At 35.5% G+C, this 25,811-nt stretch overlaps 1 protein-coding gene across 5 annotated transcripts in view; it reads left to right on the forward strand.

Annotated features, from left to right (window-relative positions):
* Positions 1–25,811, forward strand: part of GCFC2 (GC-rich sequence DNA-binding factor 2) — an 88,815-nt gene that overhangs the window by 38,326 nt on the left and 24,678 nt on the right. For all 5 annotated transcript variants that reach the window (XR_014254407.1, XM_082428105.1, XM_082428106.1 and 2 more), the window contains exons 5-8: positions 12,725–12,840; positions 21,894–22,080; positions 24,531–24,654; positions 25,654–25,735. Coding sequence is in view for 4 of the 5 variants with exons in the window: in XM_082428105.1 (XP_082284231.1) it covers positions 12,725–12,840; positions 21,894–22,080; positions 24,531–24,654; positions 25,654–25,735 (509 nt within the window). In the remaining variant the exon portion in view is untranslated. The remainder of the gene's footprint in view (positions 1–12,724; positions 12,841–21,893; positions 22,081–24,530; positions 24,655–25,653; positions 25,736–25,811) is intronic.

A 25,811-nucleotide genomic window follows, 5' to 3' on the forward strand; every position in this document is an offset into this window, starting at 1 on the left:
AGTTTGCTCTTTGTGTCTATATTGTCTGTTCCTGTCTTGTTTGTTTCATTTTTTAGATTCCACATATAAGTGAGATCAAAGAGATTGTCTTTCTCTGTCTTGTTACACTTAGCATAATACCCTCTATGTCCATCCATGTTGTTGCACATGGCATGATTTCATTCTTTTTTATAGCTGAATAATATTCAATTCTGTATATATACCACATATTCTTTATCTATTTGTATATCAATGGACACTTAAGTTGCTTCCATATCTTGGCAATTGTGAATAATGCTGCAGTGAGCATAGGGTTGCATATAACTTTTCAAATTAACATTTTCGTTTTCTTCAGGTAATTACCCAGAGTGGAATTGCAGGATCATATGGTAGTTCTATTTTTAATATTTTGAGGAATCTCCATGCTGTTTTCCGTGGTGGCTGCACCAATTTACATTCCCACCAACAATGCACAAGGGTTCCCTTTTCTCCACATCCTTGCCAACCCTTGTTGTTTGTTGTCTTTTTGATAATAACCATTCTAATATGTGTGAGGTATCTTATTTTGGTGTTGATTTGCATTTCCCTGATGATTAGTGATGTTGAGCATCCTTTCATATTTCTGTTGGCCATTTGTAAATCTTCTTTGAAGAAACGTCTTTTCAGATCCTCTGTGCATTTTTTGATCAGATTGTTTTTTTGATATTGAGGTGTATGAGTTCTTTATATAATTTGAATATTAACAATTTATCAGATATATCATTTGCAGATACCTCCTCCCATTCAGTAGAGTGCCTTTTTGTTTTATTGATGGTTTCCTTTGCTTGTGCAAAAGGTTTTCAATTTGTAGTCTGATTTGATTATCTTTGCTTTTATTGCCCTTGCCTGAGAAGACATATCCAAAAAATATTGCTGAGACTCATGTTAAAGAGCATACTACCTATGTTTTCTTCTAGTTTTATGGTTTCAAAAATGAGTTTTGTATATGGTATAAGAAAGTGGTCCAGTTTCATTCTTTTGCATGTAGCTGTCCAGTTTTCCCAGCACCATTTATTGAAGGGACTATCTTTTCCCCCATTGTATATCCTTGTCGCCTTTGTTGTAGATTAATTGACCATATAAGCATGGGTTTATATCTGGGCTCTCTATTCTGTTCCATTGATCTATGTGTCTGTTTTTGTGACAGTAACATACTGTTTTGATTACAATATAGTTTGAAATATATAGTGTAAAATCAGGGAGTTTGATGTCTCTAGCTTTGTTCTTTCTCAAGATTGCTTTGACTATTTCAGGGTCTTTTGTAGTTCCATATAAATGTCAAGATTATTTGTTCTAGTTCCATGAAATATTTCATTGGTATTTTGGTAGGGATTGCATTGAATCTCCCAGCAGAGAATTCTTTCTTGCTTTTTGTAAGTTCTGGTAGCTCCAGGTATTCTTGCTTTGTGACTACATAACTTCTATCTCTACCTCCTTCTTCACATGGCCTTCTGTATGCCTCTACTTCGTGTGTCTCTTATAAGGATACTTGTCATTGGATTTAGGGCCTACTTGGATAATCCAGAATGATCTCATCTTGAGATTCTTCACTTAATTATAACCACAAAGACCCTTTTTCCAAATAAGGTCATATTCAGAGGTTCCAGGGGTTAGGATATAGACCTATCTTTGGGAGGTCATCATTCAACCCACTATACCATGTGCATTATGTTCTTTTCCCACTAGATTATAAATACTTTCTACATATTGTAAGTCCCTTGAGGGAACCATCTTTTTTACTTTTAATTTTACAGTTATATGGTAGATGCCTAAATGTGAAGTTCAAACAAATAAATAGTGAGGGTTAAAACAAAACTAACAAACAAAAAAAAGTATTATACTTGGGGTGGAAAGTCCTAGATTTGGGTTGTGGCTCTACCACTAAAAAATACTCTCTCTGAAGTCAAGAATTATTAACTACTTTTTTCAGTTTTATATCCCATAGTGCCTAATATTGTGAGAGCTCAATAATTATTTGTGTGACTTTGAGAAAATAATTTCATGTTTCTAAATCTCAGTTTTCTCATCAATAAAGTGGGAATAATAAAGTGGGAATGATAATGTTACCTACCTGAGTAGGTGGCTGTAAGGCTCAAAGTTATAATGATCTAATCTAAGTCAAAGTGCTTATAAATTTTATAACAAATGCAAGTTTTATTTTTAATCTTTTTAATAGGAATGCTTTGAAAGATTTTTTGCTCTTTTAAGCAAGAAAGTATTGTACGATCTTCATGTTATTAAAACTAAAAAGCTAAGTAAAAGTAAGCCTTCAGTTGCAATTTAGAAGTCTCTGAGCCATTTTTTTTTTTTTTTTAGTTATTTGCAATCTGAATTTTTTTGCTATTAGTAAGAACTGGTAAATATTTGCTTGGTTTTTTTCCTTCCTTTTTTTTTTCTTTCTTTTGTTCAGATGTGTGTTTTTTGAACTTTTCTCTTAAGGTAATGGCCAAGAGTGGTATTACTAATAAAGAAGATGAACATTTTTATGGCACTTACTACATTTTTCTCTGTTGTCTTCTAGAGAAAATTTAGATCACTCCGTAATGCCACTGTTATTATGGGAATGTTTTACCATAATCTTGCCAGCTTTAGGTATAAGTTCACTTGGTGAAAATGGAATCTCAAGTTTATTTGATTTGCATTTTTATTACTGATGTGGGTACATTTACTGATTTCTTTATTAAAGATTTACTGCATACCACTGTATTCATTTCCTGTGACTGCTCTAACAAATTACTGCAAACTGAATGACTTGAAAGCACCAAATTCTATTTTCTCACACTTTTGGAGGCCAGAAGTCGAAAATCAAGGTGTTGATATAGCTACACTCCTTCCAAAAAGCTCTAGAGGATAATCTATTCCTTGACTATTTTAGCTTCTGGTGGCTGTTGGCATTCCTTGGCGTATAGCTGTATCTCTCTACTCCATCTTCACATCACCTCCTCTTTTTGCATCCCAGACTGTCTCTCCTTCTCTTCTATAAGGCTACATGTAATTACAGTTAGGACTCATTTAGTTAATCCAGGATAAGCTCCTATTCTCCAGAACCTGAACTTAATCACATCTTTTGCCATATAAGGTAATATTAATTCACAGGTTTGGGATTTTAGAACCTGGGCATATCTTTTGGGGATCACCGTGTAGCCTCTGTAACTACTTAACAGTGGTAGACAAAAGAATGTACAATCTTTGCAGGGGAGAGACAGCTAAACCAAATAATTGTAGTAAAATCTTACAAGGTTCTGTGGCAGAATTCTGTACAGGGTTCTGAAATAGCACAAAGGAACAAGTGAGTGGTCAGTTTTATAGGTGAGAGGGTGGATGGGAAGGTTTGGAAAAGCCTGTAAGAAAATGGTCAAATTTGAATGAGTCTTTGAAAGATGTTTATGATGTAAGGGATTTGAAGCAGAAGAGGATATCAGGGGTGAAGACATGAAGTTTGAAAAGGTCTGGTTAATTTGGGAATTTGTAGGTATGATTCGAACTGGATAGGAGACTTGCTAAGAATTTATATGAGAAATGATGGAGTCTCATGGAAAATATAAAAAGTAAAGTTAAGCCATTGAGTTGACTAATTATCTGGTCCACTTCTTCACATATCCTTTTCTAAAACAGGTTCTTCAGAACCTTTTCAACATTCTAAGCATGATGGTGATGAGTGAGTTATGATGAGCCAGAGGACAGTAATATGAAATGTACTGAGTTACAACATATATGAGCTAGGAATGCATTCCTCTGCAAGTAACAGAAAACCCAAATAATGGTGGCTTAAAGAAAATTAAAAGCTTTACCTAGAAACCCACCAGCAGACTTCCATTTGCTTTCCTTTCATTAGACTGGAGTTAGGTGGCAACATCTATCATGAAAAACAGGTGTTTGGTTTGTTGTTGTTTTAATTTATTTTACTGAAGTGTAGTTTATTTATAATATTGTGTTAATTTCTACTGTACAGGAAAGTGATTCAGTTATACATATATATACATTCTTTTTCATATTCTTTTCCATTATGATTTATCACAGGATATTGAATAGAGTTCCCTGGGCTATAGAGAAGGACCTTGTTGATTATCATGCTGTATATAATAGTTTCCATCTGCTAATCCCAAACTCCCAATCTATCCCTCCCCCACTCCCCCTTGTCAACCACAAGTCTGTTCTCTATGTCTGTGAGTATGTTTCTGTTTTGTAGATAAGTTCATTTCTGTCATATTTAGACTCCACATATAAGTGATATCATATGGTATTTGTCTTTCTCTTTCTGACTTACTTCACTTAGTATGATAATATCTAGGGCCATCCATGTTGCTGCAAATGGCATTATTTCATTCCTTTTTATGGCTGAGTAGTATTCCATTGTATATATGTACCACATCATCTTTATCCATTCATCTTCAATGGGCATTTAGGTTGTTTCCATGTATTGGCTATTGTAAATAGTGTTGCAATGAACATTGGGGTGCATGTATCTTTTTGAATTATAGTTTTCTCTGGATGTATGCCCAGGAGTGGGATTGCAAGATCATATGGCAACTCTATTTTTAGTTTTTTGAGGAACGTCCATACTGTTTTCCACAGTGGCTGCACCAATTAGCATTCCCAACAACAGTGTAGTTCCCTTTTCTCCATACCCTCTCCAGCATTTGTTATTTGTATACTTTTTAATGATGGCCATTCTGACTGGTGTGAGGTGATACCTCATTGTAATTTTGTTTTGCATTTTTCTAATAATTATCAGTATTCAGCATCTTTTCATGTGCCTGTTGGACATCTGTATGTCTTTTTAGATAAATTTCTATTTAGGTCTTCTGCCCATTTTTCTATTGGGTTGGTTTTTTTTGTTACTGAGTTGTATGAGCTGTTTGTAGATTTTGGAAATTAAGCCCCTGTCAGTTACATCATTTGCAAATATTTTCTTCCAGTCTGTAGGTTGTCTTTCCATTTTGTTTATGATTTCCTTTGCTGCGCAAAAGCTTATAAGTTTGATTAGGTCCAACTTGTTTATTTGTGCTTCTATTTCTGTTGCCTTGGGAGACTGACCTAAGAAAACATTGGTAGGATTTATTTCAGAGAATGTTTTGCCTATGTTCTCTTCTAAGAGTTTTATGGTGTCATGTCTTATATTTAAGTCTGTAAGCCATTTTGAGTTTATTTTTTGTGTATGGAGTAAGGGTATGTTCTAACTTCATTGATTTACATGTGGCTGTCCAACTTTCCCAACACCACCTCCTGAAGAGACTGTCTTTTCGCCATTGTATATTATTGCCTCCTTTGTTGAAGATTAATTGACCATAGGTGTGTGGGTTTATTTCTGGTCTCTCTCTTTTCCATTGATCCATATGTCTGTTTTTGTGCCGGTACCATGCTGTTTTTATTACTGTGGCTTTCTAGGATTGTCTGAAGTTTGGGAGGGTTATACCTCCAGCTTTGTTCGTTTTCTTCAGGATTGCTTTGGCAATTCTGGGTATTTTATGGTTCTATATAAATTTTAGGATTATTTGTTGTAGTTTGGTGAAAAATGGTATAGGTAATTTGATAGGGATCAGATTAAATCTGTAGATCGCTTTGGGTAGCATGGCCTTTTTAACAATATTAATTCTTCCAATCCAAGAGCATGGGATATCTCCCATTTCTTTAAATCATCTTCAATTTCCTTTATTAATGTTTTATATTTCTCAGCATATGTCTTTCACCTCCTTGGTGAGGTTTATTCCTAAGTATTTTCTTTTTTGATATGATTTTAAAGGGATTGTTTTTTTCTTTCCCTTTCTGGTATTTTGTTGTTAGTGTAAAGAAATGCAACCAATTTCTGTGTGTTAATCTTGTATCCTGGCTACCTTGTGAATTCGTTTATCAGTTCTGATAGTTTTTCTGTGGGTCATTAGGGTTTTCTACATATCATGTCATATAATGACAGTTTTACCTCTTCCCTTCCAATTTGGATCCCTTTTATTTCTTTTTCTTGTCTGATTGCTGTGGCTAGGACTTCCAGTACTATGTTGAATAGAAGAGGTGAGAGTGAGCATCCTTGTGTTGATCTAGATTTTAGCGTGAAGGCTTTCAGTTTTTCACCATTGAGTATTATATTGGCTGTAGGTTTGTCATAGTTTTTATTATATTGAAATATGTTCTCTCTATACCCAGTTTGGTATGAGTTTTTATCATGAATGAATGTTGAATTTTGTCAAATGCTTTTTCTGCATCTGTTGAGATGATCATGTAGTTTTTGTCTTTTCTGTGTCAGTGTGGTGTATCACATTGATTGATTTGCATATTTTGAACCATCCTTGTGACCCTGGGATGAATCCAACTTGGTCATAGTGTATGATGTTTCTTATGTGTTGTTGGATTCAGTCTGCTAGTATTTTACTGAGAATTTTTGCATCTATAATCATCAAAGATATTGGCCAGTAATTTTCTTCTTTTGTAGTGTCTTTGTTTGGTTTTGGTATCAGGGTGATGATGGCTTCATAGAATGTCTTTGGGAGTTTTCCCTCCTCTTCACGCTTTTGGAAGAGTTTGAGAAGGATCAGTATGAGTCCTTTTTTGTGTGCTTGGTAGGATTCGCCTGTGAAGCCGTCAGGCCCTGGACTTTTGTTTGTAGGGAGTTTTTTTATTACAGATTCTATTTCACTTCTAGTGATTGGTCTGTCCAAAGTATCTATTTCTTCTTGATTCAATTTTGGTGGGATGTTTCTAGAAACTTGTCCATTTCTTCTAGGTTGTTCAATTTGTTGGCATATAATTGTTCATAGTATTCACTTATGGTTTTTTGTATTTCTGCAGTATCAGTTGTGATTTCTCCTCTTTCACTTCTCATTTTGTTTATTTGAATCCCCTCTCTTTTCTTCTTGGTGAGCCTATCTAGAGGTTTGTCAATCTTGTTTATCCTTTCAAAGAACCAGCTCTTGGTTTTATTGATTTCTTTCTATTGTTTTTTTAACCCCTATTTCACTTATTTCCTCTCTGGTCCTTATTATTTCCTTCCTTCTGCTTACTTAGGGTTTTGTTTGTTCTTCTTTTTCTAATTCTTTTAGGTGTTAGGGTAGGTTTTTATTTGGGATTTTTCTTGTTCTTTGAGGGAGGCCTGTATCACAATGAACTGCCCTCTAAGAACTGCTCTGCTGTAGCCCATGGATTTTTGTATGGTTGTATTTTCATTGTCATTTGTCTCAAGGTATTTTTTAATTTCCTCTTTGATTTCATCATTGACCCATTGGGTTTTTTGGTAGCATGTTGTTTAGTCTCCATGTGATCTTTTTTTTTTTTTTTTTCTCATTTCTTTTTCTGTGGTTGATTTCAGTTTCATGCTGTTGTGGTTAGAAAACCTGCTTGAAAAAATTTCTATACTCTTAAATTTGTTGAGGCTTGTTTTGTGCCTCAGTATGTGGTCAACCCTAGAGAATGTTCCATGTGCACTTGAAAAGACTGTGTATTGGGTTTTTTGGATATAATGTCCTGAAAATATCAATTAAGTCTAAATGCTCTAGTGTATCATTTAGGATCTCTGCTGCGTTATTGATTTTCTGTCTAGAAGATCTGTCCATTGATTTGAGTAGGGTGTTTAAGTCTCCTACTATTATTGTACTCCCATCCCTTTTCCCCTTTATGTCTGTTAGTATTTGTTTTATGTATTTGGGTGCTCCTATATCGGGTGCATATATGTTGACGAATGTAATATCCTCCTCTTGTATTGATCCTTTCATCATTATATAGTGTTCTTCTTTATCTTTCTTTATGACCTTTGTTTTAAAGTTCATTTTGCCTGATATGAGTAGTGCTACCCCTGCTTTCTTGTCATTTCTGTTTGCATGAGATATCTTTTTCCATCCCCTCACTTTTAGTCTGTGTCCTTCACTCTGAAGTGGGTCTCTTGTAGACAGCATATGGTAGGCTCTTGTTTTTTAATCCAATCTGCCACTCTGTATTTTTTGATTGCAGCATTTAGTCCATTGACATTTAAGGTAATTATTGATAGGTATGTATTTATTGCCATTTTTAACCTTGTTTTCCAGTTGATTTTGTATTTTTTCTTTGTTCCTTTCTTTTTGTTTTTCCTTTTGTGGTTTGATAATTTTCTTTTGTATTATACTTGTTCTCTTCTTTTTGGTTTTTGTGAATCTGTTGTATGTTTTTTGATTTGTGGTAACCCATATGGTTTTCAAGTATGTTAACCCATTACTATATCTACTTGCTTTAGACTGATAATCATATAGGCTCAAACACATTCTAAAATTTAAAAATCTACATTTTTTTACTCTCCTACCCGGCATTTTATGATTTTGATACCCTCTTTTACATCTTCATGTTTATCCTTTTTCTGTTCATTTTGCTTATCATCCCTTTCACAAAAATGTTTTTGTTTTTTACTTTAATCTGTATCCTGGCTTAAGTGATTTACTTTCCATTTTTGATTTTCTCTTTTATATAGATTATTGCTTCTTTTCTATTTAGAGAAGGCCTTTAATTATTTCTTTTAGTATAGGTTTAGTATTGCTGTTATTCTTTTAGTTTTTGCTCTTCTGAGAAATTCTGTCTCTCTCCTTCTATTCCAAATGATAATCTTGCTGAGTAGAGTATCCTAGATTGCAGATTTTTTCCTTTCAGGACTTTGACTATATCTTGCCACTCCTTTCTGTCCTGCAATGTTTTCTATAGGAAAATCAGGTAATAGCCTTATGGTGGTTCCTTTGCAATTAACTCTTTTTACTCCCTTCTGGCCTGCAGTGTTTTCTATAGGGAAATCAGGTAATAGCCTTATGCGGGTTCCCTTGTAATTAACCCTTTTTCTCTTGGTGCCTTTAGAATCCTCTCTTTATCTTTTAACTTTTGCCACTTTAATCATAATATGTCTTGGTGTAGGTCTGCTTGGGTTCATCTTGTTTGGGACCCTCTGTGCTTCCTGTGCCTAGATATCTGTTTCCTTCTTTAGGTTTGGGAAGTTTTCAGCCATAATTTCGTCAAATACATTTTCGATCCCCTTGTCTCTTTCTTCCCCTTCTGAAATTCCTATTATGCCTAGATTGGCACACTTTATATTTAAGATTTTAAAAACTTTTATTGTGGACATATAATAATATAATGAATCCCCCTCTGTGGACCATTATTCAGCTTCAAAAATTGCCAACTATTGGCTAACTTTGTTTCATCGATGCCCTCATGTACTCACCCTGCCCATATTATTATGTTTTAGTTAATAGACTTTTTTTTTTTTTTAGAGAAGTTTTAGGTTCACAAAAAATTAAGCAGATAATATGCAGCATTCCCACCTCTCCCTCTTCACCGAGTTTCTCCCATTATTAACATTTTGCATTAGTGTGGTACATTTGTTACAATTGATGAACAATATTGAGACATTATTATTAACCAAAGTCTATAGCTTATATTACAGTTCACTCTTTGTGTTGTACAGTTCTATGAGCATAAGCTGTTTATTCCACAATTTATAGAGTCGATTATCCCTAAGACCATAAATGTCTGGACTAAATGTAAACTGCCTTCTAAATCTTTAGTCCAGGAACCAGTGAAGTGATAAAAAAAGCCCTTGGAACTAACTGAAAATTGTAAAGTTGAGACAACAGCAGACCATACTAAAAATCACCACTCCTGGTACATAAAAGCAACTGTAGCGCAAGTCATCTTTGCCCAAAGTGTGGGTGGGGCTGTGGGCTGAGGAGGAGCCTTCATCCTGCCCTGGCCCTTGTGGGCCTGGAGGAGACAGAACCCACTCTTCAAGGAACAGTAATTTTAATTGAAACAACATTGTTGAGGCAGCAGGAGCAGGAAGGAGAGCGTAGAACTTTCCACAAGCATGACTGGAGTCAGAACCTCCGAGGTCCTTGCAGCAGGGAAGAGCGGCCTTTGAGTCAAGTACTGCAGTTCAGTGCTTTGGCCTGGGTGCTATACATGTCACTTCTACTCAGACTTCCTTAGCTGCAAGGAGGAATGTGGCTGTGCCCGGCTTCAAGGGAGAGCAAAAGTATCCTACCTTAACGGCAGTGTCCATGTACTCCAGTTGCTGGGGCCTCCACGGACTGTGACCCATGAAGACTGCTGCTGCCGTTAAGTCCCAGAGGTGGGGATGGGGGAGAGGTTCGGGGCTGCTTCAAGGCCTGGGCCCCACCAGTGGGTGACCCTGGCGAGGGCTCTGGAGCTCTGCAGGACACAGCCCTCAGCCTGTCCCTGAGCCCCCAGCTCACCCTCCAGCCTGAGGCCAGAGGGCCTGGAGGGCCCAGGGAGAAGGCTGTGATCCTCCTCTCACTGCACTCTCCGCAGCGAGGACCACTGCCAGGCTGATTGTTGGCAGAGCGGGACCTCTAACCACTGGCAAGCTTTATATTATCCCATAGATCTTTTATATTGCTTCCATTTTTTTCATTTCTTTTATATTGGCTTTCTGTCTGCTGTTCTGATTGGGTGATTTACATTATTTTGTCTTTCAGAACACATTTGTTCTGCATTATTCAGTCTGCTATTTATTGCCTAGCTCAGCTTTCATCTGGGCAACTGAGTTTTCTAATTTTTCTTGGCTCCTCTATATAGTTTCTAGTTCCTTTTTACAGTAATATGTATTTCAATTATAGCCTTTCTTAATTCCTTCAGTATTTTCACTATCTCCTTTTTGAAATCAGTATCTATTAGATGAAGATGTCTGTTTCACTGTTTGTTCTTTCAGGGCAATTCTCTTGATCTTTTAATTGGGAGTGGTTGTTCTGCTTCTTCATTTTACTTATATTTCTCTTACTCTATGAGTTTAGGAGAAACAGTTAACTACTGTGGTCTTGGAGGGCAATTTTTATGTGGGAGTATCCATGTGTAGCCTGCATAGGTTTAATATTTTTGGTGGGAGGGCTGTTTTTAGTATGGCTGCCTCTTTCCTCAGTGTGTGCTGGCCGTTATCACCTTAAAAGGGGGTGTGACTGGTGTTGTGGTGACCCGAGCCTGAACTGAATGTTGAGCGGAGCCTCCTCTTTGCTCTGTGGTTGTCACAGCCCTGTTGGCGGCAGTGTCTACCCCCTATTTGTTGGAGTAGAAACCCTCAGATCTGTTTCTGATGTGTGGTGTGAGATAGGTGGAATTGGAGCACTCCCACTGAGAGAGGAGCCACTGAGTGTTCCTCTACCGGAGCTATCCACTGTGAAGTGCGCGCCATGGTGTCACCTGAAACCCATTGTGAAAGCTCACAAAGTATACTGTTGGTGGCATGCCCTTGGCCCCACCTCAACTTTGGGAATGCAGGCAGTAGTCCCTGGTGTCCCTCAGGCCCTGTGTTTACAAAGCCACCAGCGCAAATCAACCAGTGCAGATCCACTGAAGTCAGGTACCACGACTGCAGTAGTTGCACACCTGGACCCGCCATGGGAGCTATGGAAGCAACGCAGACCCTGTCCCAGCCTGCATGTGCGTGCACCCACAGAGCCCACAGATGCTAAGGCCAGACCCATCAGAGCTGCAGGAGCACCCGTTGTCCATTCAGATGTCGTGCAGTCGCTGAGTTTTTACAAAGCCAGTGGCCGTGGCATAAATCTGCAGATCACACAGTTGTGGGGAGATGGCTTAGATTTCAGCCCCGCTTCCTAAGTTGTGTGACCTCTGGTAATCAACTCGGATTTCAGCCCTGCCTCCACTTGTGGGCAACCCCCTGGCACTTGCGTGCTCCCAGAGCTTGTAGAGGTGGTGCCAGGCCAGCTGAGAGCATGCAGAGAAGGAGGCTGCTATGGCGACCCCGCCCCTCCCTTCACTCACATGCACGTTAACAGTGGGGTTTCAGTGGCAGTCCCACTCCCTCTGTGAGCATGCCAAGTGTGAGGCTGCTAATGGCAGGCACCGCCCCTCCCTTCTCACACCCCCTTAACAATGACACTTCGCTTCTATGGCGGGCCCAGGCTTCTTCCATGTATACCCACCAGTTGTCGCTGTACCACACTCCAGCCCCTTCCTGCTGTCTCCACACAGCCAACCCCAGTCCTCCCCCTGGGTCTGTCCTCTAAAGCTGGAGTATCAGCACCCAGCCCCCGTGTGCACCAGCCAATGTGCATCTCAGGCTGGGGAGTGCAGGGCAGTGGCCTAGACCATCTGTTCTGGTCTCTCTATGCAAACTGGCTGCTGCTGTCTCCTCTGAGCCTCTGAAGCTCCCTTTCTGTCCCACATGAGGGGGCTTCCGAGGTATGGGAACCTTTTCCTCTTTCATGACTCCCTCCCAGGGACACAGGTCCCATCCCACTTCCCTTTTTTTTTTTTCTTTCATCCTACCCAATTACATGGAGATCTTTCTTGCACTTTTAGGTTCTGAGATCTGCCAGGTTCAGTAGGTATTCTGTGAGAATTGTTCCACAGAGATGTATTTTTCATGTATTTGTGGATGGAGGTGACCTCCATGTCCTTCTATTCTGCCACCTTGATTGGAGCCTCCAGTATGTGGTTTTTTGAGAGTATATTAGATCATAAACAGAACTAGCTATATAAACACTGAGAACCAAGCTTTTGTGAAAAATAAGATTTTGTAATTTGCCTCTTGCACGTGAATTTAAAGTTCTAAATTTTAAAACTGTGTGCAAATTTTAAAAACATTTTATTACAACCATGAAAAATGTCAGAGGCATGGAATTTTGAGCTGGTGAGACCTTGGTGTATCCAATCTGCTTTCATGCTATTAATATTTGTAACACTAATGAATGTTGAAAACTATAAATTTTCATATTATTTTTAGGGACGAGACATAGATCTCTCTCATAGCAGTGAATCTCAAACAGTGAAGAAGTTTGATGCTTCCATTTCATTTCCACCAGTAAATTTAGAAATTATAAAGAAGCAACTAAATACTAGGTAAGTAATATTAATTTTAAAGTTTACATTTGTCATAGACATTTAATAGTAAAAAAAATTAGCACTATAATCTTTTTAACTATTAAATATTAGTATTAAACAGGTTTATAGGAAAAAATTAGCATCACCTGTGTTACCACATTAACATAACTGATTTCCTTTTTTATATGTCTTTTAGTGTTTATAATATATATCATATAGTTATAATCAATAAAATCCAGTTCTGCTTTTTTCACTTACTATTTTTGTTAGCATTTATCTGCATTGTTAAATAGCCTTTAATTTTTCAAAATAATATGTCAGGAGTGATGGCAGCAAGATGCCAGAATAAGAAGCCCTAGACTTCGTTGCCTCACAGAGATACCAACTTAACAACAACATACTGTCCAAAAAGCCTTTATGAGTACTCCAGAAATCAGGAAGTTGTAGTACCCCAGGCAAGCTCAAAGCCCAAAATAGCCACATCGTAATGGGTAAGAAAAACCATTTCATTCCAACTGCATCTAGCCCCTCTCACAAGCCAGCACTGCTTTTGATGGAGAGAAAAAACCCAAGTCATAGCTTTTCCATTGGGAAGGAGAAAGAAGAGTGGAACACTGTCTTTTGGAAGTACTGCCCAAGGGACTTGTTTCTGTCTTGTCTGTCTCAGAGCACTGATGGGGAACCATCATACATTAGATGCCTGAGGGCCACAGAGGACAAGAAAGAGCTAAGCAGCCTGTTGCAGAGCCAGAAAGTCTGCAGTACTACAAACACCAGAGGGAACAAGAGACTACAGAATCCTGAAAAAGAAACCCACAAATCTCTATAATTAGGAAATTTCATATAGAAGCCCAGAGAAGGTGCATCCCCCAGGAAAGGTTTGAGAAGACACTCTTCCCCACACAACACCACTGGGAATCTCCAGTCAGGCTGATTGAAATGCACTTAAGGAAAACAGCTTCATATGGGGGAGAAACTCCCCTTAAGTGCATTTTCAAATACACAAAACACAACAGAAAGATAACCAGATACATGAAGAAACAAGGAAACATGGCCCAATCAAAGGGCCAAAATTAATTCCAGAACTAAAAGAAACAGAGGTCTATGAATTACCTGACAGAGAATTCAGAATAATCTTCTTAAAGAAGATTAATGTGCCATAAGAGATCACAGACAACTAAAGAAATCAGGGAGATGATACATGAACAAGGTTGGAATATCAACAGAGTTGGAAACTAAGAAAGAACCAGAGGTTCTAGAGCTGAAAGTGTAATAACTGAACTAAAAAATTTACTGAAGGTAGCAGACTATATCAAGCAGAAGAAACGAGCGAGACCTCAAAGAGTGATCATTTGAAATTACCAAGTCAGAGTAACAAAAAGAGAAAAAAATAAAGAAAGTGAAGAAAGCCTAAGGGATTTATATGATGCTATCAAGCAGAACAACATATACATTATGGGAATCCAAGAAGGAGAAGAGTAGCAGAATGGGACAGAGAGCTTATCTGAAGATATAATGGCCAAAGACTTATCAGCCTGAGGAAGGAAATGGGCATTCAACTTCAAAAAGTTAAAAGGACTCCAACAAGGATGAACACAAGGAGGCTTACACTGAGACAATTATAATCAAACTTTCTAGATACAAAGAAAGAATTTAAAAAGCCACAAAACAAAAGCACCTCATCATGTACAAGAGAGCCCCGTAAGATTAACAGGAGACTTCTCAACAGAAGCATTACAGGGGCCAGAAGGGAGTAGGATGATATATTCAAAGCACTGAAAGAAAGAAACTGCCAACAGAGATTACTGTATCCAGCAAAACTGTCCTTCATGTATGAAGGAGAAATAAAGACCTCAGGTAAACAAAGCTGAGGGAGTTCATTACACTAGACCTGCCTTACAAAAATTGCTGAAAGATATCCTTCAAGTTGAAATGAAAGGACACGAGACAGTAGCATGAAGCATACAAAAATACGAAGTTCTCTGGTAAAGGTAAATAAATATATAAATACAGAATCCTGTAATACTGTAAGAGTGGTGTGAAAATCCCTTTTAATATAGAATTTTAAAGGTAAAAGCACAAAAATAACTATAACATGTTAATGGATACAAAATTTTTAAGTGTAATTTGTGATATCAATAACAAGATATGGAGGGGGAGATATAAAGGAGTAGAGTTTTTGTGTGTGATTGAAGTTAAGATGTTGTCAGTTTAAAATAGATTATTAGAATTATAAGATGTTTTTTGGTAATTCCCATGGTAAACAAAAAGGAAATACCTATAGAAGATATGCAGAGGAAAATGAAAATGATCCAGAGCACATCACTACAAAAAAAAAATCAACAAAACAGAAGGCAGCAAGAGAGGGAGAGGGACAAAATAACAAGACAGACAAAAAACAATTTAAAAATAACAATCGTAAGTCCTTCCATATCAGTAATTACTTCGAATGTAATGGATTATATTCTATAATCAAAAGACATATAGTGGCTGAATAGGTTGGGAAAAATAAAAGAAGCAAGATCCGGGAATTCTCTGGTGGTCCAGTGGTTAGGATTCTGTGCTTTCACTGCCTAGCACCTGAGTCTGATCCCTGGTCAGGGAACTAAGGTCCCACAAGCTGCACAGCCAAAAAATTTTAAAAAGCAAGAGCCAACTATATACTGTCTGCAAGAGGCTCACTTAGATTTAAGGATGCATATAGGATGAAAGTGATAGGATTGCAAAAATATTCCATGAAAACAGTAAACAAAAGAGAGAGGAGTGGCATTACTTAGAGAAAAGAATTTTAAGTTTAAAACTACAAGAGACAAGGATATTATGTAATATAAAAGGGTCAATTTATTGGGACAATCTAGCAATTATTTATATATATATATGTATGCAACAGTAGAGCACCTAACTGTATAAAGCAAATATTGACAGAGCTGAAGGGAGAAATAGCAATATTATAATAGTATGAGACCTCAATATCACACTTTCAAATAATTGATGAAATAAACAGAGAATCTTAAGGAAACAGTGATCTTGAACAAAGCTAAATGAACCTAACAAATATATGGAATGTTCCACCCAACAGCAGCAGAATATACTTTCTTTTCAAGCACACAGATCATACTCTGCAGGATAGATCCCACATTAGGTCACAAACAAGTCTTAACAAATTTAAGGTTGAAATCATACCTTTTCCAAGCACAGTGCAGTGAGACTAGAAATCAGTAACAGAAAGGGAAAGGGAAAATTCACAAATGTGTGGAAACTAAACACGCTCTTGAACAACCAATGTACCAAAGAAGAAATCAAAATGGAAACTATAAAGTATCTTGAGGCAAATGAAAACAAAAACACCAAAAGTTATGGGATGCAGCAAAAGCAGTACTAAGAGGGAAGTTTATAGCAATGAACACATTAAAAAAGAAGAAAGATATCAAATCAACAACCTAACTGTACCTCAAAAAACTTAAAAAAGAACAAACTGAGCCCATAATTATCAGAAGGAAGGAAATAGTATAGATTAGAGCAGAATTAAACATAATAGAGCATAGAAAACAACTGAAGAAAAATCAAAACTGAAAGTTGTTTTTTTTTTTTAAGATCAAAAAAATTGACAAACCCTTAGCCAGGCTAAGTGAAAAAGAGAATAGGTTCAAATAACAAAAATAAGAAAGAGAAATGTTACAGCTAATGCCACAGAAACAAAAAGGATCATAAGATACTACTCTAAACAATTATACACCAACAAACTAGATAACCAAGAAGAAATGGATCAATTTCAAGAAACATACAACCTACCAAGACTGATTTATAAAGAGATGAAAAATTTGAACCAACCTGTTACTAGTTAGGAGATTGAATTAGTAGTTAAAAACCTACCAACAAAGAAAAGCCCAGGACAGATAACCTCACTGTATAATTCTACCAAACATTTAAAGATGAATTAACACCATTCCTTCTCAAACCCTTCCAAAAACTGAAGAGGCGATAACATTCCCAAACTCATTCTATGAGGTCAGCATTACCCTGATCCCAAAATCTCAGACAAAGATAGTACAAGAAAAGAAAGTTAATAAGCCAATATCCCTGATGAATATTGATGTAAAAACCCTCAGGAAAATACTAGCAAATGTAATTAACAATACATTAAGAGGATTATACACATGACCAAGTGGGATTTATTCCTGGAATACAAGGATGATTCATAAGAAAATCAGTGTGGTATACTACATTAACAGAATGAAGGGCAAAAACCACATGATCATCTCAATTGATACAGAAGACACCTTTGACAAAATTAAGCACACTTTCATGATAAAAACCCTCACCCAACTAGGAACAGGAAGAAATTACTTGAACATAATAAAGGCCATATACGAGCAGCCCACAGCGAACATCATATTCAGTGGTGGAAAACCAAAATCTTTCCCTGTAAGATCAGGAACAAGGCAAGGATGCCTATTCTTGTCACTTCTATTCAAAGTATTGGGAGTCCTAGCCAGAGAATTCACGCAAGAAAAATAAATAGATAAATAAATAAATAAAAGACATCCAATTAGGAAAGGAAGAAGTAAAATTATCTCTGTTCACAGATGATATGATCTTTTATGTAGGAAAGCCTGAAGACTACACTTACACACACACACACACACACACACACACACACACACACACACACCGTGTTAGAGCTAATAAACAGATCTAGCAAATTGCAGAATGAAATATCAACACACAAAAATCAGTTGTTTCTATGCACTAACAATGAAAAGTCCAAAACTATATATTTAGAAAACACTCATTTACAATAGAATTAAAAAGAATAAAATTTAGGAATTAACTTAGTCAAGGAGGCAAAAGATTTGTACATCAAAAATTATAAAACATTGCTGAAAGAAATTGAAGACATAAGTAAATGGAAAGATATCCCATGTTCATAGATTAGAAAACTTAATACTGTTAAAATGGCCATATTACCCAAAGCAATCTATAGATGCAATGCATTCTCTATCAAAATCCCAATGGCATTTTTTGCAGAAATAGGAAGAAATCCTGAAATTCATATGGAATCTCAAAGGACCCAAGAAAGAAAAAGCACAGGCAACAAAAGCAAAAATAGACAAGTGGGACTACATCAAACTAAAATGTTTCTGCCTAACAAAGGAAATAATCAACAGAGTGAAAAGGCAACCAACGGAATAGGAGAAAATATTTGTAAACCATATATATGATAAGTGGTTAATACCCAAAATATATAAGTAGCTCATATAACTCAACAACAGACTATCCAACTGAAAAATGGGCAAAGGACTGGAATAGACATTTCTCAAAGAAGACATACAAGTGGTGAACAAACATGAAAAGATGCTCAACATCACCAATCAGGGAATTAACAAATCATAACCACACTGAGCTATCACCTCATACCCATTAAGGTGGCCACTATGAAAAATACAGAAATTGACTAGTATTGTCAAAGATGTAGAGAAAAGGGAACTCTTATACACTGTTGGTGGGAATGTAAAATGGTCAGCTGCTATGGAGAACAATTTCCGAAAAAGTTAAAAATAGAATTACCATATGATCCAGCAATCCAACTTTTGGATATATAGCCAAAAGAATTCAAAAGAAAACAGTTCAAGAGATATTTGCACATTACAGCATTATTTACAATAGCTTGGAGATAGAAGCAACTTAAATGTCCATCAGCAGATGAATGGGTAAAGAAAATGTGGTATTTACACACAATGGAGTATTATCAGTGGTAAAAAAAAAAGAAATCCTGTCATGCCACAACATGGATGAACCTTGAGGACTAAGAGAAATAAACCAGTTACAAAAAGATAAATACTGCATGATTCTACTTATATGAAGTATCTAAAGTAGTCATACTCTTTGGAACTGAAAGTAGAATGGTGGTTGCCAAGGGTGGGGGGAAATGGGGAGTTGTTGATCAGTGGGTATAGAATTTCAGTTCTGCAAGATGAAAAAGTTCTAAAGATCTGTTATACAACAATGTGCATATCGTTAACACTACTTATATTACTTTGTAATATACTTTAATGGTTAAGATTGTAAATTTTGTTATATGTTTTTGACTGCAATAAAAAATAATAAGCATATTAGTAACATTTTGTTCATTGATACAGTTAGTATATCATGATTTATTTAAGTATTTCTGTGTTAGACATTGACATTTTGATTTCTAAATTTGTCTATTATAAATAATGCTACAGATGTTCATTATGAACGTTTTGTTCCTATAAGTCACTTAAACTGTTATTTTCTTTTTTTTTATAAATTTATTTATTTATTTTTGTCTGTGTTGGGTCTTCATTGTGGTGCACGGGCTTCTCATTGTGGTGGCTTCTCGTTGCGGAGCACGGACTCTAGGCGTATAGGCTCAGTAGTTGTGGCTCACGGGCTCTAGAATGCAGGCTCAATAGTTGTGGTGCACAGGCTTAGTTGCTCCGCAGCATGTGGGATCTTCCCAGACCAGGGCTCGAACCCGTGTCCCGTGCATTGGCAGGCGATTCTTAACCACTGCACCACCAGGGAAGTCCCGAAACGGTTATATTATTTCTTAAGATAAGTTTCTGGGGAAAGTTAACTGCAGCAAAATTAGGCATATTTTTATGGTTCTTGATACAAATACATTTCTAAAGCACAGCTAACCATTCATTATCTATTGCTATTAATAGTTATCTCTTAAATAGTATTAATCTCACGTTTATAAATAGTATTTTTTGTTAAAAATAAGGCAAACCCCGTAATAGTTTGTTTTGTTTTAAATATTTATATATTTTCTGTTTTACTACTTAGGATCTAGTGTGCATCTTTAGATATATGAAAGAATAAGTATGACAGTAAAAGTCTCATTAGTCCTTACAACATTTAATACAAGGAGAGAGCTTGGTTCTCCTGCCACCAAAGCAAGTATTCTTAAAGAACATTTTCGTTGCTTTTTTTTTTTTTTTTTTATACCTGGGAATTTTTTTCTAATACCTTGGAATAGGTTCAGAATTTTCTCCCCCTGTATCTTTTGTATAAATCAGGTTTACAGTAGCTTCATTCCTTGATCACACTGCAACTAAAATATGTTGGTCATGGTTTATTTAAATAGTTTGATGCAGAAAAGGACCTTCTGTAACATTTTATTGTGAAAGATATGAAAATTTTAGATGTACCATTTTTAGATTTCAGGTTATCTCTGTATTCTAGGAGGTTGGCAAACTACCAGCCTACTGCCCCTTTTTGTATATAAGGTTTTATTGAAACATAGCCATGCTTGTGCAATGTATTGTCTGTAGCTGCTTTTGTGCTACAGCATAAAATTGAGGAGTTACAACAGCAACCATCGAGCTTCCAAAGCCTAAAATGTTTACTATCTGGCCCTTTACCAGAAAAGTTTGCCAGCCTCTGTTCTAGGTCATTGTTTTTCAGTAGTGATGTTAAGTGATGAGATTATCTTGATTAAAGATGATTTTTGTAATGTTTTCACTATCATTTACTCTCCTTCTGATACAGAGCTAGAATTATAGATTGCATCTAGAATCACATATAACTCAGAACTTTTTTTTTTTGAGATTGTGTTTGAGAGAGTTGTCTTGCATGAGTAATAGAACAGAAAAAAATAGCAGACCACTGATATAGATTAGCATTTCACTTTATCCAGATAAATGTTATTTTTAACTTTAGTGTACTGTATTTTTTTTATTAACGGGGTTCTTTATTTTCAAAGAAAATATATTTTATGGTTTAAAGACAGAAAAGTCAAACAGTACAAAAGCTTATACAGAGAAAAGGAAGTCATCTTCCCCAGAGGAAACCATTTCTACCAGTTTCCTATGTTTCCTTACAGAAGTAATATATATGTATGTCTGTATAAGCACATATGTACTTATATATTGCCCCATTTTTAATACAAAATTGAAGCACACTTATATACCCTGTTCCATACCTTGTTTTTCCATATATGTACTTACACATTTACTGCTGTAACCGGCAATACTACACTTAAAGCATTTAAAGCTACACTTTAATACCACACTTAAAGCATTAATAATGCTTGCTGTACATTATTATCTTGATTTATTTCTTAACTGCCTCTGTTTTTTATATAAAGCAAGGAAAGACTTTCAGAGACAAATGCAGTAGTCATTGTTCAAGGGAAACTTGAGAAGAGGACATTTGGCCTAAGCAAGTGCTTGCTAATGAGTTTTCATTTTAGAGGAGGTTAGCAGAAGTTTAATTTTTTTTAATTGTTTGATTCAAGTCCAAATACTATGAATTTGTTATTTCATTTAGTTAATTCTCTAATTCTAATGTGCTCACAGTGTCAAATATTAGTGTAAAACACATTCTAGATTTTTTGTGTGTTTCTTATATGTAAGGGGTAAGTGAATTTTAAAAGATAAGCAGATGTTGAATTGTATTTGAGAGTTTTTTTATGTTACATCAGTTGATACATGTGATATTCACAAGAGCTGAAAGAAACTGGGCTTTCTGAACAACAACAGAGCAGTATAGGGGCTACAGCAACAACAGAGGGAATGAAATGCACCTCACGGAACATCAAATTCTAATGACAAAACAGAAACCATTATGAGTCACAAAACAGATAAATTATATCAAATCATAACATGCTCAAATGGTTTTAATACCAGCTCAGATACCCATATTGCAAGGAAGACCACAGACTGATTTAACAGTAACTCCACATGGACTCCTGTGTTTCAAATATAAAACCACTGATTATTGCAGGAACTCACCTTGTTTATAAAATCTGATCAATCCACACTTACTAACTTCTCCTCTAAGACTAACTTATGATTAGCTCCAGCACCTAAAAATCTTTAAGTGTCCTTTCCTACCTTTCCCTTTGAAACCTCTTTTATCCTGGTGTTTTCCTTTGCTCTACAAGTCTTATAAACCCAGGTTCATATGATTGTCAGTTTACTTGGTGGTCTTTATAAGGTAGATTTGAAAAAATTTTTCATTAGACCTCTACTTACTATAATAGAAATAAAACTTTGTAATGTAAAGCAATTTTTATTTATTTTTATTTTATATTTATTTAGATTAACATTACTACAGGATACTCACCGCTCACACCTGAGGGAATATGAAAAATACATACAAGATGTCAAGAGCTCAAAGAGTACCATCCAGAACCTAGAGAATTCATCAAATCAAGTTCTAAATTTTAAATTCTATAAAAGCATGAAAGTTTATGTGGATAATTTAATTGACTGTCTTAATAAAAAGGTACATATCTATAAATATGTAATCATTTCCTTTTTATGGAGAAATTCCCTTACAGTGTGATTTTTTTAAAAGTCTAAATCCCATAAGTAAATATTTCATCTAGGACTCTTGCTACACATTTTTGACATACTGGACTATTAAGTGTTCCCTCAATGTTGGACAGTTAGACGTTTTTTGTAATCATTTTGCAACTTATAAATAGCAGTATACATTTTTAAAATTCCATCTGTTTAAGAAAAGTTCCTAGAAAGTAAATTATTAAGTGAAAGGGTCTAAATATTTTTAAGGCTTACGAAACATTGCTAAATTATCCTCCAGAAAGATTGTATCTAGTTTACTACATTAAAAAATGGTTTTTGTTTTTACATATTTATTTTGATCTCAAACAAACCCTTTGTTTTGTTAACACATGTAGTTTTTCTTCTTTTGAATAATTGTGTCCTTTGCCCTGCTATCTTCTTGGTTTATACGGAGGTTTTTTGTGGGGTTTTTTTCCTTTTTTCTTTTTCCAGTATATGGTGAACAGTTCTTTATTGCTTAAAAATTTTAGTGCTTTATCCTATTTGATGTAGGTAAACATTCCAATTTGCTTTGTCTTTTGGTTTTGTTTGCAATGGTTTTTTCACATTAGATATGTTTTTTTGTTTTTAATTTTTTTTATTGAAGTATAGTTGATTTACAACGTGTTAGTTTCTGGTATACAGCAAAGTGATTCGGTTATGTATATGTATGTTCATTTTCATATTTTTTTCCATTATGGTTTATTACAGGATATTGAATATAGTTCCCCGTGATGTACAGTAGGACCTGGTTGTTTATTTTATATATAGTAGTTTGTATCCACTAATCCCAAACTCCTAATTTATCCCTCCCCCACCCCCTTTCTCCTTTGGTAACCATAAATTTGTTTTCTGTGTCTATGACACAGAAATATGTTTTCTATGTCTGTTTCTGTTTTGTAAATAAGTTCATTTGTATCATATTTTAGATTCTGCATATAAGTGATATCATATGGTATTTGTCTTTCTCTTTCTGACTTATTTTACTTAGTATGATAATCTCTAGGTCCATCCATGTTGCTGCAAATGGCATTATTTCATTCTTTTTTATGGCTGAGTAGTATTCCATTGCGTGTGTGTGTGTGTGTGTGTGTGTGTGTGTGTGTGTGTGTGTGTGTGCATGCGTGTGTACACCACATCTTCCTCATCCATTCATCTGTCAGTGGACATTTAGGTTGTTTCCATGTCTTGGCTATTGTAAATAATGCTGCTGTGAACACTGGTGTGCATGTATCTTTTCGAATTAAGAGTTTTCTCCAGATACATGCCCAGGAGTGGGATTGCAAGATCATATGGCAACTCTATTTTTAGTTTTTTAAGGAACCCCCATACTGTTTTCCATAATGGCTGCACCAGTTTACATTCCCACCAACAGTGTAGCAGGGTTCCCTTTTCTCCACACCCTCTCCAGCATTTGTTATATGTAGACTTTTTGATGTTGGCCATTGTGACCAGTGTGAGGTGATACCTCATTGTAGTTTTGATTTGCATTTCTCTAGTAATTAGCAATGTCATCAGATGTTTTGAAATTTTTGTGTTAATCAGATTTATGAATCATTCTTTTCCATTATAATTTCTGTTTTTGCTTTATACATACTAAGTCCTTACACTGGGGTCTTAAGTTGTCCTTTTTTTAAAGTAGACTAATCATTTTAAAAATATACTCTACTTTCTGCATTACTTTTAATTTACTTTTAAAATATTATAAATAATTGTATTTTCTGCCCTATTGTTTTAAGTTGACTACCTTTAATATCACTTGGTAGTTACTTTTCTGAAATATCTATTACAATGTAACTTTCTTCATTCATCCTTGAAGAATTCCACTGTCAAAGGCTTGAATCCATAGCATTAGCTATGGAACATCGTTGGAGTTGGGGGGATTGTTGCCCAAGAAATATAAAAATGCCAATTTCAACTAATCACTCAATTCTTCTTGACAGCTTTCTTACTTGTCTGGTTAGGTCTCTTCCGTTCTCTATTTTTTTCAAATTTTACCAGTTTCCTCAAGTGTTCCCTACAGTCTGCCCCTGCTCAGCCTGTGAAAAATAGCTGCAGTCATCATTTCCTCCTTCTCTTTTAGCTCAAAAAAGAATCCTTCTTCTTATCTATCCACTCTTATACCATGTTCCTGACTCCAGCCCATTAGGTTTTATTATTTATGATATTTATAGCTGTTTTAATACACTAAGTTGATTTTCTAGTTTTGTTAGTATTAAAAGTATTGGAAGCTAGGTCTGTTCCTCACAATGTTCTTTTAATTGAGATGAGATGGTATAAAAAATGTTTCTGTATATGAGAATTGAGCATGTAATGTGCTTATATATAAATATTATTTTTTATAATTCATTAATGATGACCCACAAAATGTTACTTATATATGTATTTCAGATTATCAACATCCAAGAAATAGAATCAGCCATGCATGCACTCCTTGTAAAACAAGCCATGATCTTTATGAAACGCAGGCAAGATGAATTAAAACATGAATCAGCGTATTTACAACAGTTATCACGTTAGTGTTTTTCATGTTCAGTGTGATTTTTTATTCATTAAGCTAAATTATCAGCTAAAAGATAAAAATATTTTTATTCCTGTATAAAAAATGTTTTTTGAGTATTTTCCCACTAACCTTTCACTTAGCCCCTTCCAAAAATCCCAAACCATTTAAGCTAGGGCTTCAAAATGTCTTAAATGCAGTCTAAAACTAAAAAATGAAAATTATAACTTCTAATCACTTAGTATTTGAAACAAAATATTTATAGGACCATTTAATGACTGTTTGGAGATGACTTGACATAAATATATAGACTGTGTCAGAAATACAACTTTATAAATTTTCCATAGCCCGTCCACAGATTGTTTGTGGAGGTTAAAGAAATTCTGGTGGGTTCAGCATAGAATCATCTGTAAGATCTTATTATATTAATAAAAGATTTGGATGCTTCCCTTCAGTTCTCACACTGGTTTTGTATTTTCAGAGATGTCTTCCATTGATTAAGGTGCTGTCAGGGTATAGTGAAAGAAATGGGAACATAGCATCAAGTAGATGATAAAAGCAAAATGAGAATGACTCAAATACATGACATTCAGTTGGTCATAAATTACAGTACATGCTAAAATAGGAAATAATATGAATGACATATTGGTAATGCAGATGTTTCTAGCATTTGACTATAGGGACAGAAAAAAAACTGGTGAAAACTTCTGAAAAAGAATACGAGGGAAAGAAACTTTATATTAAATTTTGTTACTGTTCTCAAGTGCTGAACTATATTCACCATACAAGGTACATTTTCTTAGACTAGCAAACTCAATGACTGTTAATATTGTGATAGGGAGTTAACATTGCAATTTCATTGCATGATGAAATATGCAATTTAAGCATATTCTATGTGTGTGTCTTTATATATACAGATATGTATATATACCTAAGATATAACTTGTTTTCAAAGTGTTTCACTGTATTTCTTTTGAGAATTTGCAGTATGAAATCAATTTTATTCATTAACAGGCAAAGCTGAGATGTCAACGAATAGAAGCTTGGCTATAGATGAAAAAACTCAGTGGATTTTAGAAGAGATTGAATCTCGAAGGTAACTATGTAAAGACTTAAAGCATCATTGAGCAAGTATTTTTTGCTACTTAAATACAATTAACCATATAGTATAA

Source organism: Balaenoptera physalus, assembly GCF_965194825.1.
Source record: "Balaenoptera physalus genome assembly, chromosome: 15".
NCBI classification, from domain to species: domain Eukaryota; kingdom Metazoa; phylum Chordata; class Mammalia; order Artiodactyla; family Balaenopteridae; genus Balaenoptera; species Balaenoptera physalus.